This window comes from Chiloscyllium punctatum, chromosome 2 (assembly GCF_047496795.1).
Source record: "Chiloscyllium punctatum isolate Juve2018m chromosome 2, sChiPun1.3, whole genome shotgun sequence".
In the NCBI taxonomy this organism is placed as follows: Eukaryota; Metazoa; Chordata; class Chondrichthyes; order Orectolobiformes; family Hemiscylliidae; genus Chiloscyllium; species Chiloscyllium punctatum.
This window is the reverse complement of record NC_092740.1, coordinates 5,664,756-5,684,172: the sequence shown is the minus strand read 5'-3', so window position 1 is coordinate 5,684,172 and position 19,417 is coordinate 5,664,756. Positions and strand designations below refer to the sequence as shown.

The 19,417-nt window shown below is 46.6% G+C and overlaps 1 protein-coding gene across 3 annotated transcripts in view; it reads right to left on the bottom strand.

Annotated features, from left to right (window-relative positions):
- Positions 1-217: 217 nt before the first annotated feature.
- ttc33 (tetratricopeptide repeat domain 33) overlaps positions 218-19,417 on the bottom strand; it is a 134,679-nt gene continuing 115,479 nt past the window's right edge. For 2 of the 3 annotated variants that reach the window (XM_072592972.1, XM_072592975.1), the window contains exons 4-5: positions 18,768-18,899; positions 218-2,336 (exon numbers count right to left, since the gene is read on the bottom strand). In XM_072592972.1, the coding sequence (XP_072449073.1) occupies positions 2,001-2,336; positions 18,768-18,899 (468 nt within the window). In that variant the 3' untranslated portion in view covers positions 218-2,000. The remainder of the gene's footprint in view (positions 2,337-18,767; positions 18,900-19,417) is intronic. The other variant, XM_072592977.1, reaches the window with a different exon arrangement.

The following is a 19,417-nucleotide window of genomic DNA, read 5'->3' as shown; positions in this document are numbered from 1 at the left end:
ACAGGGCTGTGGGAGAGGGTCAGTGATGGGGGAGAGGACCAGTGATGGGGGAGAGGACCAGTGATGGGGGTAGAGGGTCAGTGATGGGGGGAGAGGGTACACAGGGCTGGGGGAGAGGCATTTAATGGAGTGATGGGTAGGGTCAGTATTCGAACGGAAGCTCTGCTTTGAGACATTAGGGTTGAAAGAAAGGGGAGATAAAAAGACTTGACAATAATTAACTTGGTGAATAATAAAAAGCTTTATTCTGTACAGTACAGAAGAGTTGTGTAAATCATCCATTATCACCAACTCTGAGACACTGTCACCTACTCACTGCAGAGTGTGGGCTCTGAGTTTGGAGGTCACATGTCCACTCAAAGTTGGTGATTCTGGGTCAAGCTACTGTGCTGACAGAGAGCAAGGGAAAAGCAAAAATCACCAAATCCAGACCAGACAGAGCAGAACCAACCCTTCAATCTCAGCAGGGCATTGCCTTGAGGTATTGGTACCCTGCAAGTTCACCACCGGGAACACAACCTGAGGAGATCACCCCCATTACAGTCAGTAACCAGGGGGAGGTCACCCCCATTACAGTCAGTAACCAGGGGGAGGTCACCCCCATTACAGTCAGTAACCAGGGGGAGGTCACCCCCATTACAGTCAGTAACCGGGGAGATCACCCCCATTACAGTCAGTAACCAGGGGAGATCACCCCCATTACAGTCAGTAACCAGGGGGAGATCACACCCATTACAGTCAGTAACCGGGGGGAGATCACCCCCATTACAGTCAGTAACCGGGGAGATCACCCTCCATTACAGATAGTAACCAGGGAGATCACCACCATTACAGTCAGTAACCAGGGGGGGATCACCCCCATTACAGATAGTAACCGGGGGAGATCACCCCCATTACAGTCAGTAACCAGGGGGAGATCACCCTCCATTACAGATAGTAACCAGGGAGATCACCACCATTACAGTCAGTAACCAGGGGGAGATCACCCCCATTACAGATAGTAACCGGGGGAGATCACCCTCCATTACAGATAGTAACTGGGGAGATCACCCTCCATTACAGATAGTAACTGGGGAGATCACCCTCCATTACAGATAGTAACCGGGGAGATCACCCCCATTACAGATAGTAACCGGGGAGATCACCCCCATTACAGATAGTAACCGGGGGAGATCACCCCCATTACAGTCAGTAACCAGGGAGATCACCCCCATTACAGTCAGTAACCAGGGGAGATCACCCCCATTACAGTCAGTAACCAGGGGGAGATCACCCCCATTACAGTCAGTAACCAGGGAGATCACCCCCATTACAGATAGTAACCGGGGAGATCACCCCCATTACAGTCAGTAACCAGGGGAGATCACCCCCATTACAGTCAGTAACCAGGGAGATCACCCCCATTACAGTCAGTAACCAGGGGAGATCACCCCCATTACAGTCAGTAACCAGGGAGATCACCCCCATTACAGTCAGTAACCAGGGGGAGATCACCCCCATTACAGTCAGTAACCAGGGAGATCACCCCCATTACAGTCAGTAACCAGGGGGAGATCACCCCCATTACAGTCAGTAACCAGGGAGATCACCCCCATTACAGTCAGTAACCAGGGGGAGATCACCCCCATTACAGTCAGTAACCGGGGAGATCCCTTCCGGAGATGATTATTGTGGGTTTAATGAGGAAAGTACAAAGGTACAGCAATGCAAATGTCACCTCTTTAAAGATGCAACTTCCAGCTCTCCAGGTTGGAGCAGTGTGTAGCCATTGGATATAGGGTGACAGGAGGACGGGTTAATCTGCACACCAGTCAGAGGTGAGAACCTACTGGTCTGGGCAGGGAGGTTTAACACCGAACCCTGGCCCCAGTCAGACCAGTAGGGGAGAGATGTCTTTACACAGACCAAAAGCAGGGCAGCAACCATTGAGAATTCACACAGCATGAAGCCAAGGTTTGGGACAGACACACGGCTGGCTGTGTAGCGTGCTGAAGCTGAGACTATCGTGCCTGGATGAAGTTTCCGTCTCTCAGTCTCTGGTGACTGCCTGTCTCTGTTCCCTGTGTTGCTGTAATAAAGACGCTGGTGTCTGTCACTGCTGGGTGTCTGTCCCTCTCCGCGATAGCCGCACAGGCCTCAACCAGCTCATCGCTCTCAAAGTCGTAATCCGGCAGGTGTCCGGCCGGATCCCTCCGCTCAGCATCTCTCTCTGCGGGCACACAATCACCAAGCTGTTGCTGCTTCTGCCAGAGCTCCAGTGCCCAAGCCAGGTCATCATTCCACAGCGTGCTGTCAGCTGGGCACAGATGCAGCGCTCTCTGGAAACTTTTTAAACCCTGTTAAGTAAGAGGATGAGTTAGAATAACGAGAGCAAACACCAGGAAAGTGTCTTCAATCGCAAAGTGATCACTATCATACAACACACAGCAGCTGCAGGGGGTCACTGCACAAAACCCAGACCAGCAAACCATAACGAGGAGCAGGAGGAGGCCAGTCTGCCCCGCAACTTGTTCCTCCATTTAATACGATCATGGCTGATCTCACTCCCATTTTCTGCCCACTCCCCAAGAACCTTCAACTCATTATTAATTATAAAATCTGGCTATCTCAAAGTTCCCAGCATCCACCACACGCTGGGTTAGTGAACTCCACAGATTTGTGACCCTTTTGAGAGATGTAATTTCTCCTCATCTCTGTTTTAAATCTGATTCCCACCACACGCTGGGTTAGTGAACTCCACAGATTTGTGACCCTTTTGAGAGATGTAATTTCTCCTCATCTCTGTTTTAAATCTGATTCCCCTGATCTTAAAGCTACAAGCTCTCGTTCTGGATTTCCCCATCAGGAAGCGTCCTCTCTATGTCTACTGTGTCAATTCCCCTTTAGCATCTCCCCTCATTCTTCTGAATTCTAAAGGGTATCAGCCTAAACTGCTCAATCTCTCCTTATTAGACAAACCCTTCATTTCTGGGAGCAATCTAGTGAACCCCTTCTGATCTGCCTCTTATACACTTACATCTCTCCTTCAGTAAGGGGACTTAAATCGTATACAATAGTCCAGGTGCGGTCTCACTAAAGTTTGGTACAGTTACAACAATACTTTCCTGCTTTTCTGCTCGATTCCTTCAGCAATAAATGCTAAAATCCATTTGCCCTCCTTATTCCCTGCTGTATCTGCATGCTAGTCTTCTGTGATCCATGCATGAAGATACCCAGATCCCTCTGAAGTATTGTGAAGTTTCTCTCCTTTTAGATAATAATTTGCCTTTCTATTCCTCTGACCATTATGGATAACCTCACAGTTAAACTCCATCAGCCAGATTTTGGCCTATTCACCTAACCTGGCGTTATCCATTTGTAAATTACTGATTTCTTCATTGCATCTTGCTTTTCCACCTATTTTAGTGGGTATCTGCAAATCTGGCCAGATTTCTATCCCTGTATCCAGTCATTAATGTAGACTGGCCTGAGGACTGAACCCTGTGGCAATCCACTGACCAACAGAAAAAAGACCTATTTATCCTAACTCTCCACTTTCTGTTAGTTATCCAACCCTCTGCACAAACAAATTAATTAATCCAAATCCCATATGATCTTACGTTCTGTATTGGACTTTTGTGTGGCACCTTATTGAATGCCTTCTGTAAATCCAAATAAACTACATGTACAGGATCTCCATTACTCACTTGGTTTGTTATTTATTCAAAGACCTCTATCAAAGTAGTCAAACGTTATTTACCCTTCATACACCAATGCTGACTCTGATAGATTTCATTGTGGCTTTCCAAATGTCCTGTTATTACTTCCTTCCTAATGGATTCTAACAATTTCCCAATGAATCATGTTAAACTAACTGAGCTGCAGTATCCCCCTCTTCTTGAACGATCGTGTTATATTAGCATTCTTCCAATCCACTGGAAGCGTTCACATTCAGGGAATTTTGGAATATTCTAACCAAAGGATCTACTTTCTCTGCAGCCACTTCCCTTCATTCCCTTTGGAAACCTTCCTGCTTCCCATCCCAATAGTTTGCTCTGTAACCTTTCCCTCGCAATGATGATTGTTCAAAGGTCCTCTCTTTTGTATGTAACTTTTGTCTTTATTTCTCTATTTTGCATCTAAGATAATGCCGTGTGGAGTGACATTGTAAACTTTTCACTGTACTCCTGTACTTGAGTACATGTGGCAATGAAACCTAATTCTAATTCTATAACCTCTGTGTTAGCTGTTACTATTGGGAGGGGACTAGTGCCCTACACCCTGAAAACTCACACAAAATATTGATTTAGTGACTCAGTTTTCATATTTTGCGCTAGCTTCCTTCCATTATTTACCATTGCTGTTTCTACATATGTTTTTGTAATCCTTTGCTGATCTTTAAAAATTTCCCAATCTTCAACCTTGCCACTGAGTCTTTGTAATCTGGTATGCTTTAGCTCGTATATTCCTATTATTTTTACCTTCCTTGCTTATCCATGGATGATTTTTCCACTCTTACAATCTTCCCTCCTTTTGGAATATGTTTTAGCTTGGAGCAGTTGAGAATCTCCTTCAGCATCTATCACAGTTCAACAACAGTCCAGTCTCTGAGTTTTCCTGCTCAGTTGGGCCAATCTGTCCTTACTCTATGTAATTACTGTGTTTACTACAGATCGTTACTGTAGGACTTGAGCTGCTTACCGTCCAACTGAACTTGAAATTCCAGTGTGCTACGATCACTCTATCCTAGAGAATCCTTAACTATGAGATCATTAATCCCACCCCATTACACAATCCCCAATCCAGAATAGTCTGCTCTCTATTGGCATGGTTTTGGAACATATTTCAGAAAATTTGCTTATTTGATTTTTTTCCCCTTCTCTCATTAGGGTGGCATGGTGGCTCAGTGGTTAGCACTGCTGCCTCACAGTGTCAGAGACCCGGGTTCAATTCCAGCCTCAGGTGACTGACTGTGTGGAGTTTGCACATTCTCCCCGTGTCTGCATGGGTTTCCTCCGGGTGCTCCGGTTTCCTCCCACAAAGATGTGCAGGTCAGGTGAATTGGCCATGCTAAACAAATTGCCCCTAGTGTTAGGTGTAGGAGAATGGATCTGGGTGGGTTGCTCTTCAGCGGGTCGGTGCGGACTTGTTGGGCCGAAGGGCCTGTTTCCACACTGTAAGTAATCTAATCTAGAAATTTCCCCAAGGAACAGTTTCTAATCCATTCAATGAACTCTTCCTTGGGTCTATCTTTGCTGATTTGATTAACCCAGTCTGTATGCATATTAAAATCACCCATAATTACTGCAGGACCTTTCTTACAAGTTCCCAGTATTTCCTAGTTCATACTGTACCCCCACCGGGGAACTACTTTTTCAGGGTCTAGAGATTACTTCTTTTCTTTGTTATTTCTAATTTCTACTCAGACTGATCCCACATCGTGCCTATACCATTTCTCACTACAGCACTGGTCTCTTCCTTTACTATTGAAGCTGCACTGCCTCTTTTTTGTTTTTAACCTATCCTTCCCAAACACTAAGTGCCCTTGGATATTAAATTCTCAAACCTGGTCTCCTTGTAAATCATGTCTCAGTAATCTTGTACCAGTTTGTCTCTATTTGCGCCATTAACTCATTCAGTTTATTCCAAATGCTTTGTGCATTCAGACACAAAGTCTTTAGGTTTGTTCCATTATCTAAGTTCCCTACTCTTGTACAATTCTTTGGTCCAATGTGAGGTCACATATCCTACCCCTTCCTTTACTTTTCTGGGAACAATCAGACTCTTCTGCACTGCTATTCTCTGCTTTAATTTTGATTTTCTAATTGTCTACGCGACTGAACTGACAACGCACAAATACTCACAATGGGACAAACACGTCATTAGTTTTCATTTTAAACATCGCAAAAGTCTTTCTTGGATGCAGTCCAGAGAAAGTTCACTAGGCTGATTGCAGGTATTGCGGGGATTGTCGTATGAGGACAGGCTGAGTAGATTGAGCCTGCACTCTTTGGAACGTACAAGAATGAGAGGTGACCTTATCAACACATACAAGATTCAGGGTTTAATTGGAAAGGTAATTTCTCTTTACGGGAGAGTTTGGGAGAATAAGGGGTCACCCAGCTAAGATAGAGATGAGCAGAAATTTCTTCTCTCAGACAGGAGTGAATCTTTACCACACAGGGCTTTTGGCGCTGGTTCATTAAGTATATTCAAGGCTGAGATAGACAGATGCTTAATTAGCAAGGGAATCAAGGATTATGGGGAAACGGCAGGAAACTGGAATTCGGGATTATCAGATCAGCCACGATCTCATCGATTGGCAGAATAGAATCGATGGACTCAATGGCCAACTTCTGTTCCTACATTTTATGGTCTTATGGAATAATCCAAGGCTATCTACCTCCTCGAGATTGTTACACCAATGAATGATGGTCTGGGTGATCTGTTAACGAGTTCCTTAAAACAAATCCCCACCTTTGCCCTATATCTCCTCATGCCTTCTGGGTGAGAAAATATACCTTTTAACATTAAAACTACCAACTGTTGCTTGCAGAGAAGATTTCACCAACTGTGTGCAGAAATGTTTCCTAGTTTTCCCTCTGAAAGGTCTGGCTCTAATCAGTCAAGATAGACAGGCAGGAGGCTGGAGGAACACAGTGAGCCGGGCACCATCAGGAGGTGGAGAAGTCAACGTTTCGGGTGTAACCCTTCCTCAGGACTGGGGGGGATGGAATGGGAGCCTTAATCAATTTCAACTCGATCCATAACACCCTAACCAGCAGAAACAGTTTTTCTCTCACTGCCCCATCATTTCCATTTAATATAGCGAAAAACAATCCATCTTAACATTCTAGAGTCCACAGAATACAAATGTAGTTTCTTGATAATTTAATCCTTGAGGTCTAAGAATGATTTCCATATGTGTAAATGGTCAAATTCAATATAGGCCATAGAGGCAGAATTAGGCCATTTGGCCCATCGGTCAATTCTGTGCCTTATGATCCTGCTCCACAGCTCCCTGATGAAGGAGCGTTGCTCCGAAAGCTAGTGCTTCCAAATAAACCTGTTGGACTATAACCTGGTGTTGTGTGATTTTTAACCAGACCTCAACTCTGATCTGTAACTCAACCAATCCTGGTTACTTGATCACCTTTACCCAGGCCTTTCTACAGACTTTGGTTTATCCATTTTTAACCAAGCAATTGTGTCAAGTTCCTCCTTTTTCACTGTGACTTGTACAGCATCTTTCTTGGTCAAGACAAATACAGAGTGGTCCTTTGGAACTTACACAAGAAGCTGAGTCTGGTTCAGCCTGCTTGATTAGTACCACATCCACCTATTTATTCATCCCCCCCCTCCCTCCCCCACCGATGCTCAGTAGCCGCAGTGTGTACAAAATGCACTGCAGTAATTCACCAAACACCCTCAGCCAGCCTCCTTCCACGTCAGTCAGTTATGTCTAGCAACGGATACTTGGGAACAGCACCCTCTGCAAGTTTCCTCCAAGGTGCCCCTGACTTGGAAATATGTCCCCATTCCTTCACTGGGTCAGTGTGCTGGAATTAACTTGCCTACAGGATTCAGGGTGTCCCTCACTCCAACGACTACAGTGCTTCAAAACATTAGCTCACTCACCACTACCTTCTCCAGCACCATTAGGAATGGGCAATAAAGGCCTACATCCCTTGAGAGAATGAAAACATCCTCAGGCGCGCCCCCTGCCTCATTGCTTAAATCCATTTTTGGACCGAGATTGATGGCACTCCTGCTTTTACGGGAACAGGCTGGAGTCTCGTCAATTCCCTGCACCGTACCACGCTTATTTTGGGTACATTGAGCCAACAATGTAAATGTTCAGAAGCAACTACAAGTAGGGAGGGTGTGTCCAGGTCATCTGTGGTGTGTAACAAGACTGAAAGAGATGTAAGGGAACTGCCATTAACATCCCTGCCAGGAGCAACTACAACCTCAATGGAAATGATTGTGCTGGCACAGCTGTGCATTTGGAAAGTAAAATGGGTTCCTTCTGAAAGCAAATCTGAACCAGCTGGCTCATCTCAGGAAGGAAGGAGTAGAATAGCAGAGGGAAGGAGTTGAGTTTCAGATGTACAAAGCCCTGGTTAGACCACAACACATGCACAAAGTCACTGAACTACACTCCTTAGGAAGGTGCTCACCAGACCTACTGAACATCGGTGGGGGAGGGAGGGGGGGGGGATGAATAAATAGGTGGATGTGGTACTAATCAAGCAGGCTGAACCAGACTGAGTTCCAAAGGACCACTCTGTATTTGTCTTGACCAAGAAAGATGCTGTACAAGTCACAGTGAAAAAGGAGGAACTTGACACATTTACTTGGTTAAAAATGGATAAACCAAAGTCTGTAGAAAGGCCTGGGTAAAGGTGATCAAGTAACCAGGATTGGTTGAGTTACAGATCAGAGTTGAGAGTGTGTTCCTGGAAAAGCACAGCAGTTCAGGCAGCATCCAAGGAGCAGGAAAATCGACGCTTCAGGCATCAGCCCTTCATCAAAATGTCGATTCTCCTGACCCTCAGAGACTGCCCTGACCTGCTGCGCTTTTCCAGGAACACACTCTCAACTCTGATCTCCAGCATCTGCAAACCTCACTGTCTCCTGAGTTACACAGCTGAAGGCTGCTGAGCAACGAGTGTGGAAATTGTGAAGGCAATAGTCATCATCTTCACATCTTCCTGAGAGGATCTGGGGTCGCACCAGAGGACTGGGGAATTGGAAACGTTACACCTTTATTCAAGAAACAGGTGTAAAGATACATGCACCTCTGACAGGCCAGTCTGGTTAAACAGAGTGGTGGGAAAACTTTCAGAAATGAATCTTCCCTGCCTCTCAACAACATGGGCCTTGGCAATTCAGTTAGGAAAATAGGATGAGCTCAGCAGAAATAAGATCCTTAAAATCAGGAAGAAAATATCCAGATCTCCAGCTAATGATGAGATGGGAATTGCGCTATTGAATGGTGAATGGTCTATTTGCACCTACTTGATTGCATTAGATTAGATTAGATTACTTACAGTGTGGAAACAGGCCCTTCAGCCCAACAAGTCCACACCGACCCACCGAAGCGCAATCCACCCAAACCCCTACATCTACCCCTTACCTAACACTACAGGCAATTTAGCATGGCCAATTCACCTGACCTGCACATCTTTGGACTGTGGGAGGAAACCGGAGCACCCGGAGGAAACCCACACAGACACGGGGAGAATGTGCAAACTCCACACAGTCAGTCACCTGAGGCGGGAATTGAACCCGGGTCTCTGGCGCTGTGAGGCAGCAGTGCTAACCACTGTACCACCGTGCCATCATTAACTAATCTCGCCACCCTGATGTGCAGTTTTACATTTGCCCAGCCACTAACATTTCCAACATGAAGGATGGGACTCTAGCTGGCCTCCTTGGTCAGCAGTCACCAAATCTCACAGCATGCTCCATTTGTAGCCTGTGACCATGGTCATTGGCATTGGACATGCAGGAGTCTCACCACACCCTCAGAACACATCTCCACCTACGGTACAGTGCTGCACTTCAGTGAGGCACTTGAGCCCATCAGTACCTTTTGATCTTTCAGTCAGAAAATTCTCTGCTGATTGGAGTCATCCCTGGCACAGAGGAAGATGGTTGTGGTTGTTTGAGATCAGTCATCTCAGCTCCAGGACATCTCTGTAGGAGTTCCTCAGTGTAGTATCCTAGGCCCAACAATCTTCAGCTGCTTCACCAATGACCTTCCCTCCATCACAAGGTCAGAAGTGGGGGATACTGGATTAGTGGTGCTGGAAGAGCACAGCAGTTCAGGCAGCATCCAACAAGCAGCGAAATCAACCTTTCGGGCAAAAGCCCTTCCTGATGAAGGGCTTTTGCCCGAAACGTTGATTTCGCTGCTCGTTGGATGCTGCCTGAACTGCTGTGCTCTTCCAGCACCACTAATCCAGTATTTGATTTTCAGCATCTGCAGTCATTGTTTTTACCCAGAAGTGGGGGATGTTCGCCAATGATTGTACACTGTTCAGCATCACTCACAACCCCTCAGATACTGAAGCAGTCCATGACCAAATGCAGTATGACCTGGACAATATCCAGGCATGGGCTGACAACTGGCAACATCCATGCCAGGCAATGACCATCTCGAACCAGAGAAAATCTAACCATTAGCCCTTGACATTTAATGATGTCACCATCACCGAATTCCTCATCAACATCCAGGGGGCTACTATTGGCCAGAAACTGAAATGGACTAGCCATGGAAACACAGTGGCTACAAGAGCAGGTCAGAGGCTGGGAATAATACAGCCAGTAACTCACCACCTGACTCTCAAAAACCAGTCCACCATCTTCAAGGTTCAAGTACTTGCCTGGAAGGGGGCACCTCCAAAAACACTCAAGGAGCTTGACACAATCCAGGACAAAGCAGCCCCCACTTGATTGGCACCACATCCACAAACATCTGCTCCCTCCCCCACCGACGCTCAGTCACAGCAGTGTCCACCATCTACAAAATGCACTGCAGAAATTCACTAAGACTTCTTAGACAGCAGCTTCCAAACCCATGGCCACTTCCATCCAGAAGGACAAAGGCAGCAGATACAAGCCAACACCTCATATTCCTCTCTCAGACATTTGGAAATCTATCTCCCTTTCCTCAGTGTCTCTGGGTCAAAGACCCGTGTCCCTAAGAGAATCATGGGTCTACCTACAACACATGGACTGTAGTGGTTCAACATGAGAGTTCACCACAGTCTTCTAAAGAGCAACTAGAGATGGACAATAACTCCTGGCCCAGTCAGCAACACCCACATTCCCCTGAGTGAGTGAAGGGAGAGGTAACCAACAAATGGATTTATCCAGGCTATATCTCAGGGCTTCTTGCTTGCTCTCTACATGCTCACTCACTATGTGCTCACTTCAGTGCTCAAAACATCTCTGCCTTACTGTTTTGCGTTTTGTCCTGTTAGCCACAGCTTCAAGGCATATTGTTTTTCTCAGAGACAGAGTGTGCTACAGCACAGAAAGAAGCTCTACTGTCAGTTGTGTCTGTGCTGATCATCAAACACCTAACTACTCCAGTTCCATTGTCCAGCACTTGGCCTGTAGCCTTGTGTGCTACAGTGCTCCAAGTGATTATCTAAGTACTCTTAAATCTTGTGATGGTTCCTGTCTCTGTCACACATTCAGGGAGTGAGTTTGAGATACCCAACATCTTCTGGGTAAAAAGATTCTCCTTTACAGCCCTTCTTAAACATTCCAGATCCTACTAATGGAATTGATTACAATTTGACCCTGTGACCCCAAGCATCAGCCTGGACCCCAGGGTTACTAAAGTACAGCCATTACTATGAAGACACCATGTCCGCACACCCGGGTGATGAGAGAACAAGGACAGCTTGCTAATCCCGACTGCCGGTGATTCAGCAGCAAACGTGCTCCAGGAAAGCAAAGGAGGGCAACTGCAATGTATTTATTTCCACTGTGGATTCTCATAATTCCTTCAGATTAAACTGACTGCCGAGCTGTGGGCCTTATCGTCATCCCCTTGAAGCACAGTAAGATTAACAACATTGCGATGAACATAAAGCAGATGCACAGAACAGATTGACGCAGGCAGCTAGATCTGCATCGTTCAGTATAAAGACCAAGGTTCAAAGTAGTTCAAACAGAGAGAATGGTTACACTCTCTCGCTCTCTCATTCCTGTCGAGGTACATTTGTAAGATGAGCTTAGACAGACAATCCAAAGCACACATTACAAAGAGAACAAAATACCATCTTCTGAGAGAGCACAGGAAAAATGGTATGGAAACTGTACTAAATGCAGCAGGGATTTTCTTTTTAATGGGGATAGTGTAGATAGTGTAGATAGTGTCTTCCTCTGTACAGAAACACATGCTGTACCTGTCCTGGTGACAGCAGAAAGTCAGCTTTCCCCTAAGCTCATGCTGTCCCTGTACTAGGAGTGTTTGGTGGGGGACAGTGTAGAGGGAGCTTTACTCTGTATCTAACTCCCTGCTGTCCCTGTCCTGGGAGTATTTGATGGGGACAGCGTAGAGAGAGCTTTACTCTGTATCTAACCCCCGTGCTGTCTCTGTACTGGGAGTGTTTGATGGGGACAGTGTAGATGGAGCTTTACTCTGTATCTAACCCTGTGCTGTCCCTGTCCTGGGAGTGTTTGATGGGGACAGTGTTGAGGGAGCTTTACTCTGTATCTAACCCCGTGCTGTCCCTTTGCTCGGAGTGTTTGATGGGGACAGTGTAGAGGGAGCTTTACTCTGTATCTAACCCCGTGCTGTCTCCGTCCTGGGAGTGTTTGATGGGGGACAGTGTAGAGAGAGCTTTACTCTGTATCTAACCCCGTGCTGTCCCTGTCCCTGGGAGTGTTTGATGGGGACAGTGTAGAGGGAGCTTTACTCTGTATCTAACCCCGTGCTGTCCCTATCCTGGGAGTGTTTGATGGGGTCAATGTAGTGAGAGCTTTGTTTTCAGTTTAAAAGAGTAAAGGGAGTTTTAATGCCTACCTATCAGTGTGCTTCACTCCTCCACCATCCTTAAATCTGTCCCGTTAAAGGAAAGTTAAGAGAATGGCCATTTCTTTAAGCCTCAAACCAATTCGAGCCTGAATTTCCACAGTGACCGTGATCCAAGCACTCATTCAACACTCTAATGAGCCTGAGTATTAAAGGCCAGCACTGTTGCTCATTGTCATGTAGAAGGGTAGAGATAGCTACACCCTATGTTTATATGTGCCAGCTGCTGGCCTGTGTTTGACACTGCAAATGAAAATAAAGGAGCTGACGCTGTTGGCTGCAGTGTCCAAAGAACAGCTAACCAACTACACGTGTCTCAACCCAATCAGGCAAGTCGTGCAGGAGCAGCACAGTCATTACTCATGTTCCCGTAACTGACACAGGCTGCATTAACTACTAACTCACACAGACGAAAATCACATCAGACAGAAAATACAGATCCCTGCTGCTTATCATGGCTTGTCAGATCGAAGGGACTGAGTTTTCAGCCTTTAGGATTGGTTCCCATGGCAATGAAAAGGAAGAGGTTTGGGTCCATTGGATTTGTAGATAACCGGACTAAACTGGAAAAATTTTGGGTCAATTGAGATTGTGTACACTTGGAATGAAACACAAAAAAGGTTAACTCCATTGGGTTTATGCATCGTCAGAGTGAATGGCAAGTTTGATCCATTTGGATTGGTTACAATGGGAGCAATGGGAAGAGTTTGGATGATAAAATGCACTTCTTGAGTAACCAATTCTAGGGAGCCAGCATTGTCAGAGACTGTGATACTCCATGCACATTCAATTCAATGGTTCAAGGCACAGAGATGACCTGTGACTCGGGTACACGTATCAGTGATGACCCGGAACTCGGGTACACGGGACAGTGATGACCTGTGACTCGGGTACACAGGACAGTGATGACCTGTGACTCGGGTACACGTATCAGTGATGACCTGTGACTCGGGTACACGGGACAGTGATGACCTGTGACTCGGGTACACGGGACAGTGATGACCTGTGACTTGGGTACACAAGACAGTGATGACCCGGGACTCGGGTACACGGGACAGTGATGACCTGGGACTCAGGTACACGAGACAGTGGTGACCTGGGACTCGGGTACACGAGACAGTGATGACCTGTGACTCGGGTACACGGGACAGTGATGACCTGTGACTCGGGTACACGGGACAGTGATGACCTGGGACTCGGGTACACGAGACAGTGATGACCTGGGACTCGGGTACACGGGACAGTGATGACCTGTGACTCAGGTACACGAGACAGTGATGACCTGGGACTCGGGTACACGGGACGGTAATGATCTGGGACTCAGGTACACGGGACAGTGATGACCTGGGACTCGGTTACACGGGACAGTGATGACCTGGGACTCAGGTACACGGGACAGTGATGACCTGTGACTCGGGTACACGGGACAGTGATGACCTGTGACTCGGGTACACGAGACAGTGATGACCTAGGATTCGGGTACACGGGACGGTAATGATCTGGGACTCAGGTACGCGGGACAGTGATGACCTGGGACTCGGTTACACGGGACAGTGATGATCTCGGACTCGGGTACACGGGACAGTGATGACATGGGACTCGGGTACACGGGACAGTGATGACATGGGACTCGGGTACACGGGACAGTGATGATCTGGGACTCGGGTACACGGGACAGTGATGACATGGGACTCGGGTACACGGGACAGTGATGACCTAGGACTCGGGTACACGGGACAGTGATGACCTGGGACTCGGTTACACGGGACAATGATGATCTGGGACTCGGGTACACGGGACAGTGATGACCTGGGACTTGGTTACATGGGACAGTAATGACCCAGAGCTCAGGTACATGTGGACAGCGATGACCTGGGATTCGGGTAAACAGCACGGTGATGACTTGGACGTGGGTACATGGGGACGGTGGGGATCTGAGTCTCGGGTATGTAGGACCGGCGATGATCTGGGGGTAGGGAAGGGGAAATGTGTGCAGGATTCAAGCACATTCTGAGCTGAGCATTGTAGCTTAATAGTTAAGAGGACAGGATGCCAGCAGTCTGCAATCCACTGTCAATCTGGGAGGTGACAGAGCTGCTCAGAGATCCTGGGAAGGGGTGTGCCAGAGTACAGGTGACAGATAGTTTATGGCTCATCTCCTACACTGATATTTTCCAGGGTTATCAATGACATGAATTACTGAGTCTAGTGATCCTTTGTCAGAATACTGGACTCAAAATATTAACTCTGTTCTTCTCTCCACAGATGGTACCAGACCTACTGACTTTCTCCAACAATTTCGAGTTTTGTTTCAGGTTTCCAGAATCTGCAGCTCTTTATTTTTATTTATTTTTGTTCACATGAATAAGAAGTCAGTTTCTGGACATCTTTCTCAGATGTTTGTAATTTTCTACCACAGGCTGCGGAGGATCTGTCTTTGAGTATGTTTAAGGCAGATATGGATAGATTTCAGATCATTAATGGCATAAAGGCTATTGGGAGTTGGAGGTATAAAAGGCATTGAAGTACTTAATTGTCTACAATTATGTTCATCTGGATTGGCTGAATGGTCTTCTTCTGTTCCTTTGTCCCTATGTTGCATTCTCTTTGTTGATATGTGAACTGTCATTCATTCCCTCAGTCTATCCAGAACATTAATTCTGGATGTTAAAATAAACACTTGTATATCTGACACATCGCCTAGCAACAAGCATGATAATATTCAGACAGTTTGCATTACTGTCTGAAACCCTTGTGTTTACATTACTCTCTTTAATATCTTATAATCCCTTAAGTAATTGTTGTTCATTAAAATAAATAACTGAAAAACAATTGTATTGCATCTCAGAAAGACAAGTTAAACAACACTCGGAGAGAAAAAGCCCCCTCATCTCTGTTGTGAAAGAGCGGCCCCCTAATTTTAAACAATGTTCCTTGGCTATAGACTGCCCCAGAAGAGGGAACTTTCTGCCCACATCAAGACCATTCAGAATCTTGTTCATTTCAAACAAGGCACACCTCACTCTCTAACCTCCAGTGAAAACAGGCCCAGCCTGTCCAATCTTGCCTCGTAAACCAACCTAACGTGTTTCAGTTATCAATCCAGTAAACCTCCTTGGAACCACCTCTAATGCAATTCCATTCTTCCTTCAGTAAGGAGATCAAAACTGTGAGGCCGTATTTGAGATGTGCTTGCACCAAAGCTCGATATAACTGAGGTGTTTCATCTTTACTTTTATGTTCGATTCCTCTCATAATAAAGGATAGCATCCTTTAATAAATCTTATTAATCCTTTGCCACACCAGCAGACGAACTTTGTGATTTATGCCAGGGCAGTTAAGGTGGGAAAACTCACAACCTTTAAAAAGCACTTGGATGAGCACTGGAAAAGTCATAACATTCAAAGCAATGGTCTATATTATGTTGGTGCTGGAAAAACACAGCAGGTCAGGCAGCATCGGAGGAGCAGAAAAATCCACGTTTCGGGCAAAAGCCCTTCATCAGGACATTCAAGGCAATGTGTCAAGTGCTGGAAAGTGGGACAAGTGTAGATTTAAAATCATTTTTTGTCAGTGCAGACTCAATCAGCCAAAGGGCCTGTTCTGCACTGTACAATATTATGATTCTATGCAGTAGGAAAACAAATTTCTCTGTGTCCTGGAATTCTGCAGTCATTCAATGTTTATGTAATATTCTTGTTTTTATATTCTCCCGGCCCACATGAACAACTACACGTTTTGCCACATTATATTCCATTTGCCAGATTGTTGCTCACACACATAACCTATTCACACCAGTTGTTTTGTCACCTCCACTGAATGGTCTCAGACCTATCTTTGTGTTTTTGACTTGCTGTTCAAAACTATAGAATTACCTTTACTCTGTATCTAACCCTGTGCTGGGACTGTTTGATGGGGACAGTGTAGAGGCAGCTTTACTCTGTATCTAACCCCGTGCTGTCCCTGTCCTGGGAATGTTTGATGGGGGACAGTGTAGAGGCAGCTTTACTCTGTGTCTAACCCCATGCTGTCCCTGTCCTGGGAGTGTTTGATGGGGGACAGTGTAGAGGGAGCTTTACTCTATGTCTAACCCCGTGCTGTCCCTGTCCTGGGAATGTTTGATGGGGGACAGTGTAGAGGCAGCTTTACTCTGTGTCTAACCCCATGCTGTCCCTGTCCTGGGAGTGTTTGATGGGGGACAGTGTAGAGGGATCTTTACTCTGTATCTAACCCCGTGCTGGGAGTGTTTGATGGGGATCTGTGTAGATGGAGCTTTACTCCGTATCTAACCCCATGCTGTCCCTGTCCTGGGAGTGTTTGATCGGGACAGTGTAGAGGGAGTTTTACTCAGTATCTAACCCCATGCTGTCCCTGTCCTGGGAGTGTTTGATGGGGGACAGTTTAGAGGGAGCTTTACTCTGTATCTAACCCCGTGTTGGGAGTGTTTGATGGGGAACTGTGTAGATGGAGCTTTACTCCGTATCTAACCCCGTGCTGTCCCTGTCCTGGGAGTGTTTGATGGGGACAGTGTAGAGAGAGCTTTACTCTCCCCATGCTGTCCCTGTCCTGGGAGTGTTTGATGGGGTCAGTGTAGAGGGAGCTTTGCTCTGTATCTAACCCCATGCTGTCCCTGTCCTGGGAATGTTTGATGGGGTCAGTGTAGAGAGAGATTTACTCTGTATCGAACCCTGTGCTGTTCCTGTCCTGGGAGTGTTTGATGGGGTCAGTGTAGAGTGAGCTTTACTCTGTATCTAACCCTGAGCTGTCCCTGTCCTGGGAGTGTTTGATGGGGTCAGGGTAGAGTGAGCTTTACTCTGTATCTAACCCCGAGCTGTCCCTGTCCTGGGAGTGTTTGATGGGGAACAGATTAGAGACAGCTTTACTGTGTATTGAACCCACCCTTTCTCCGTCCCAGGGGGTGTTTGATGGGGATGGTGTTGCGGGAACATTACTTTATTTAAAAGAGTTAAGGGATGTTTACTCTGTATCTGGCTCCGTGCTGCCCCTATCCTTGGTGTGTCTGATTGAGACAATTTCAAGGAACACTTACTTTCTGTTTTAAAGAGTTGAGGGACATTTACTCTGTTTTTAACACCATGCTGTGGATATCTCCCAGATTCGCAGTTGATCTGATTTTCAACTCTCCTGTCGGCCTGCAGTTCTCATTATGAATTGCCAATCATATTTTTCTCCAAGCTCCACCTCTCTGATATATGTTGGCTCAATGTGTATACTGCCTAGATAATGACAGCAGCAAGTTGAGATATGGAAAAAAACTGCTTTAATTTGAAACTTGTGTGGGTAAAATTCTTTCCGGTTAGTTATTGGTCTGGGATTTGCAGACACCCATCTCCCCTCATGTAAAATGTACTATGGCTGTATGCCATAGTAGGACTTCTCCCTAGTGCCCTGACTAATTGTTACCCAGGCCAACATTACTAATAAACAGATTATCTAACCATTACTGAATTATTGCTTGCAGGACCTTGTGGTGTGCCTGTTGGCTGATCTGATTCCTGCATTTCAAAATGCATTTCAAAAATAACTCTCTGACAGTGAGACTGACTTTGTGAGGCATGTCTTTTATCTTACCTGTGAGGGGTGAGCTCAGGCCTGTGTATTGCCCCTGTCAGGGGGAGCAAGAGATTGCTTAAGAGATTCATCAGATTCCCTACAGTATGGAAATAGGACCTTGGGCTCAACAAGTCCACACTGACGCCCTGAGGAGTAACCTGTCCAGACCCCATTTCCCTGCCTTACATTTCCTCTGACTATTGCACTTAGCCTACACATCCCTGAACACTATGGGCAATTTAGCCTGGCCAATTCACTTAAACTGCACATCTTTGGACTGTGGGAGGAAACCGGAGCACCCGGAGGAAACCCACCCAGACACAGGGAGAATGTGCAAACTCCAGACAGACAATCGCCCGAGGCTGGAATCGAACCTGGGTCCCTGGTGCTGTGAGGCAGCAGTGCTAACCACTGAGCCACCATGCCTCCCATTGTGGACGATCTTTTGGTTTAATTCAGAATGCCAGTGTCAAACCGGGATATGGGTGATGATTGAGGAGTTAACTCCTTTCAAACCCAATCTTAAACATCGCAAGTACTGTCTGGTCTCAATTACCCAACTCCTCGCACTGCCTCTCAGTCCAACAGGGAAAGTGAACTGTTCGGATGGAGCACCAGCGCGGACACCCCCTCCCTCTATATGAAGACAGGGGCTCACCATGGCTATCTCCCCGAGGTTAAGCTGAGCCCGGCCCAGTGTCTGCAAGGCCTCCCACCACTGGGGGTTCAGACGCACAGCCATCTCTGCTGCCTGCACCGCCTGGAAAACCTCGTTAAGGATCATCAGAACCTGAGAGAAGACAACAGCAGAATTAGTCCAGGATTTCAGCAGCAGACACCAACTCCATACCAGCGGAACTCACTGGTTAGACACATGGACACGTGGACCCCTCCCCTCCCACCCCCCCACCCCCACCCCCACCCCCCCCCAACCCCGCCCCACCCCATCCAGAGGAGAATCGCTCAGAGCCACCAAATTAACACCTGGGATTTCAAAGGTTAAATTATAAACAGGACATAGGCCCTTGAGGTGACATGCCTGAGGATAATCTAGGCAAGGTTTATCAATGCCAGAGATTTCATGAGGTAAATATACAGGGTACGATTATACCCTCCAGGGTCGACTCTTTACATTCAGTGACTGAGTTGGCAGCTCAGTAATTAAGTGCTGGCTGGAGACCTTCCTGAAGGGCCAGGTCTCAGGATCATACATAGGGGTTCACACAGGAGGGTGAGGGTTCAGTGAGTGCTCAAGTCCAGTACACATAGGGGAGGCTGGGTGGCCCAAATGAAGGCAGGGGGGCGGGG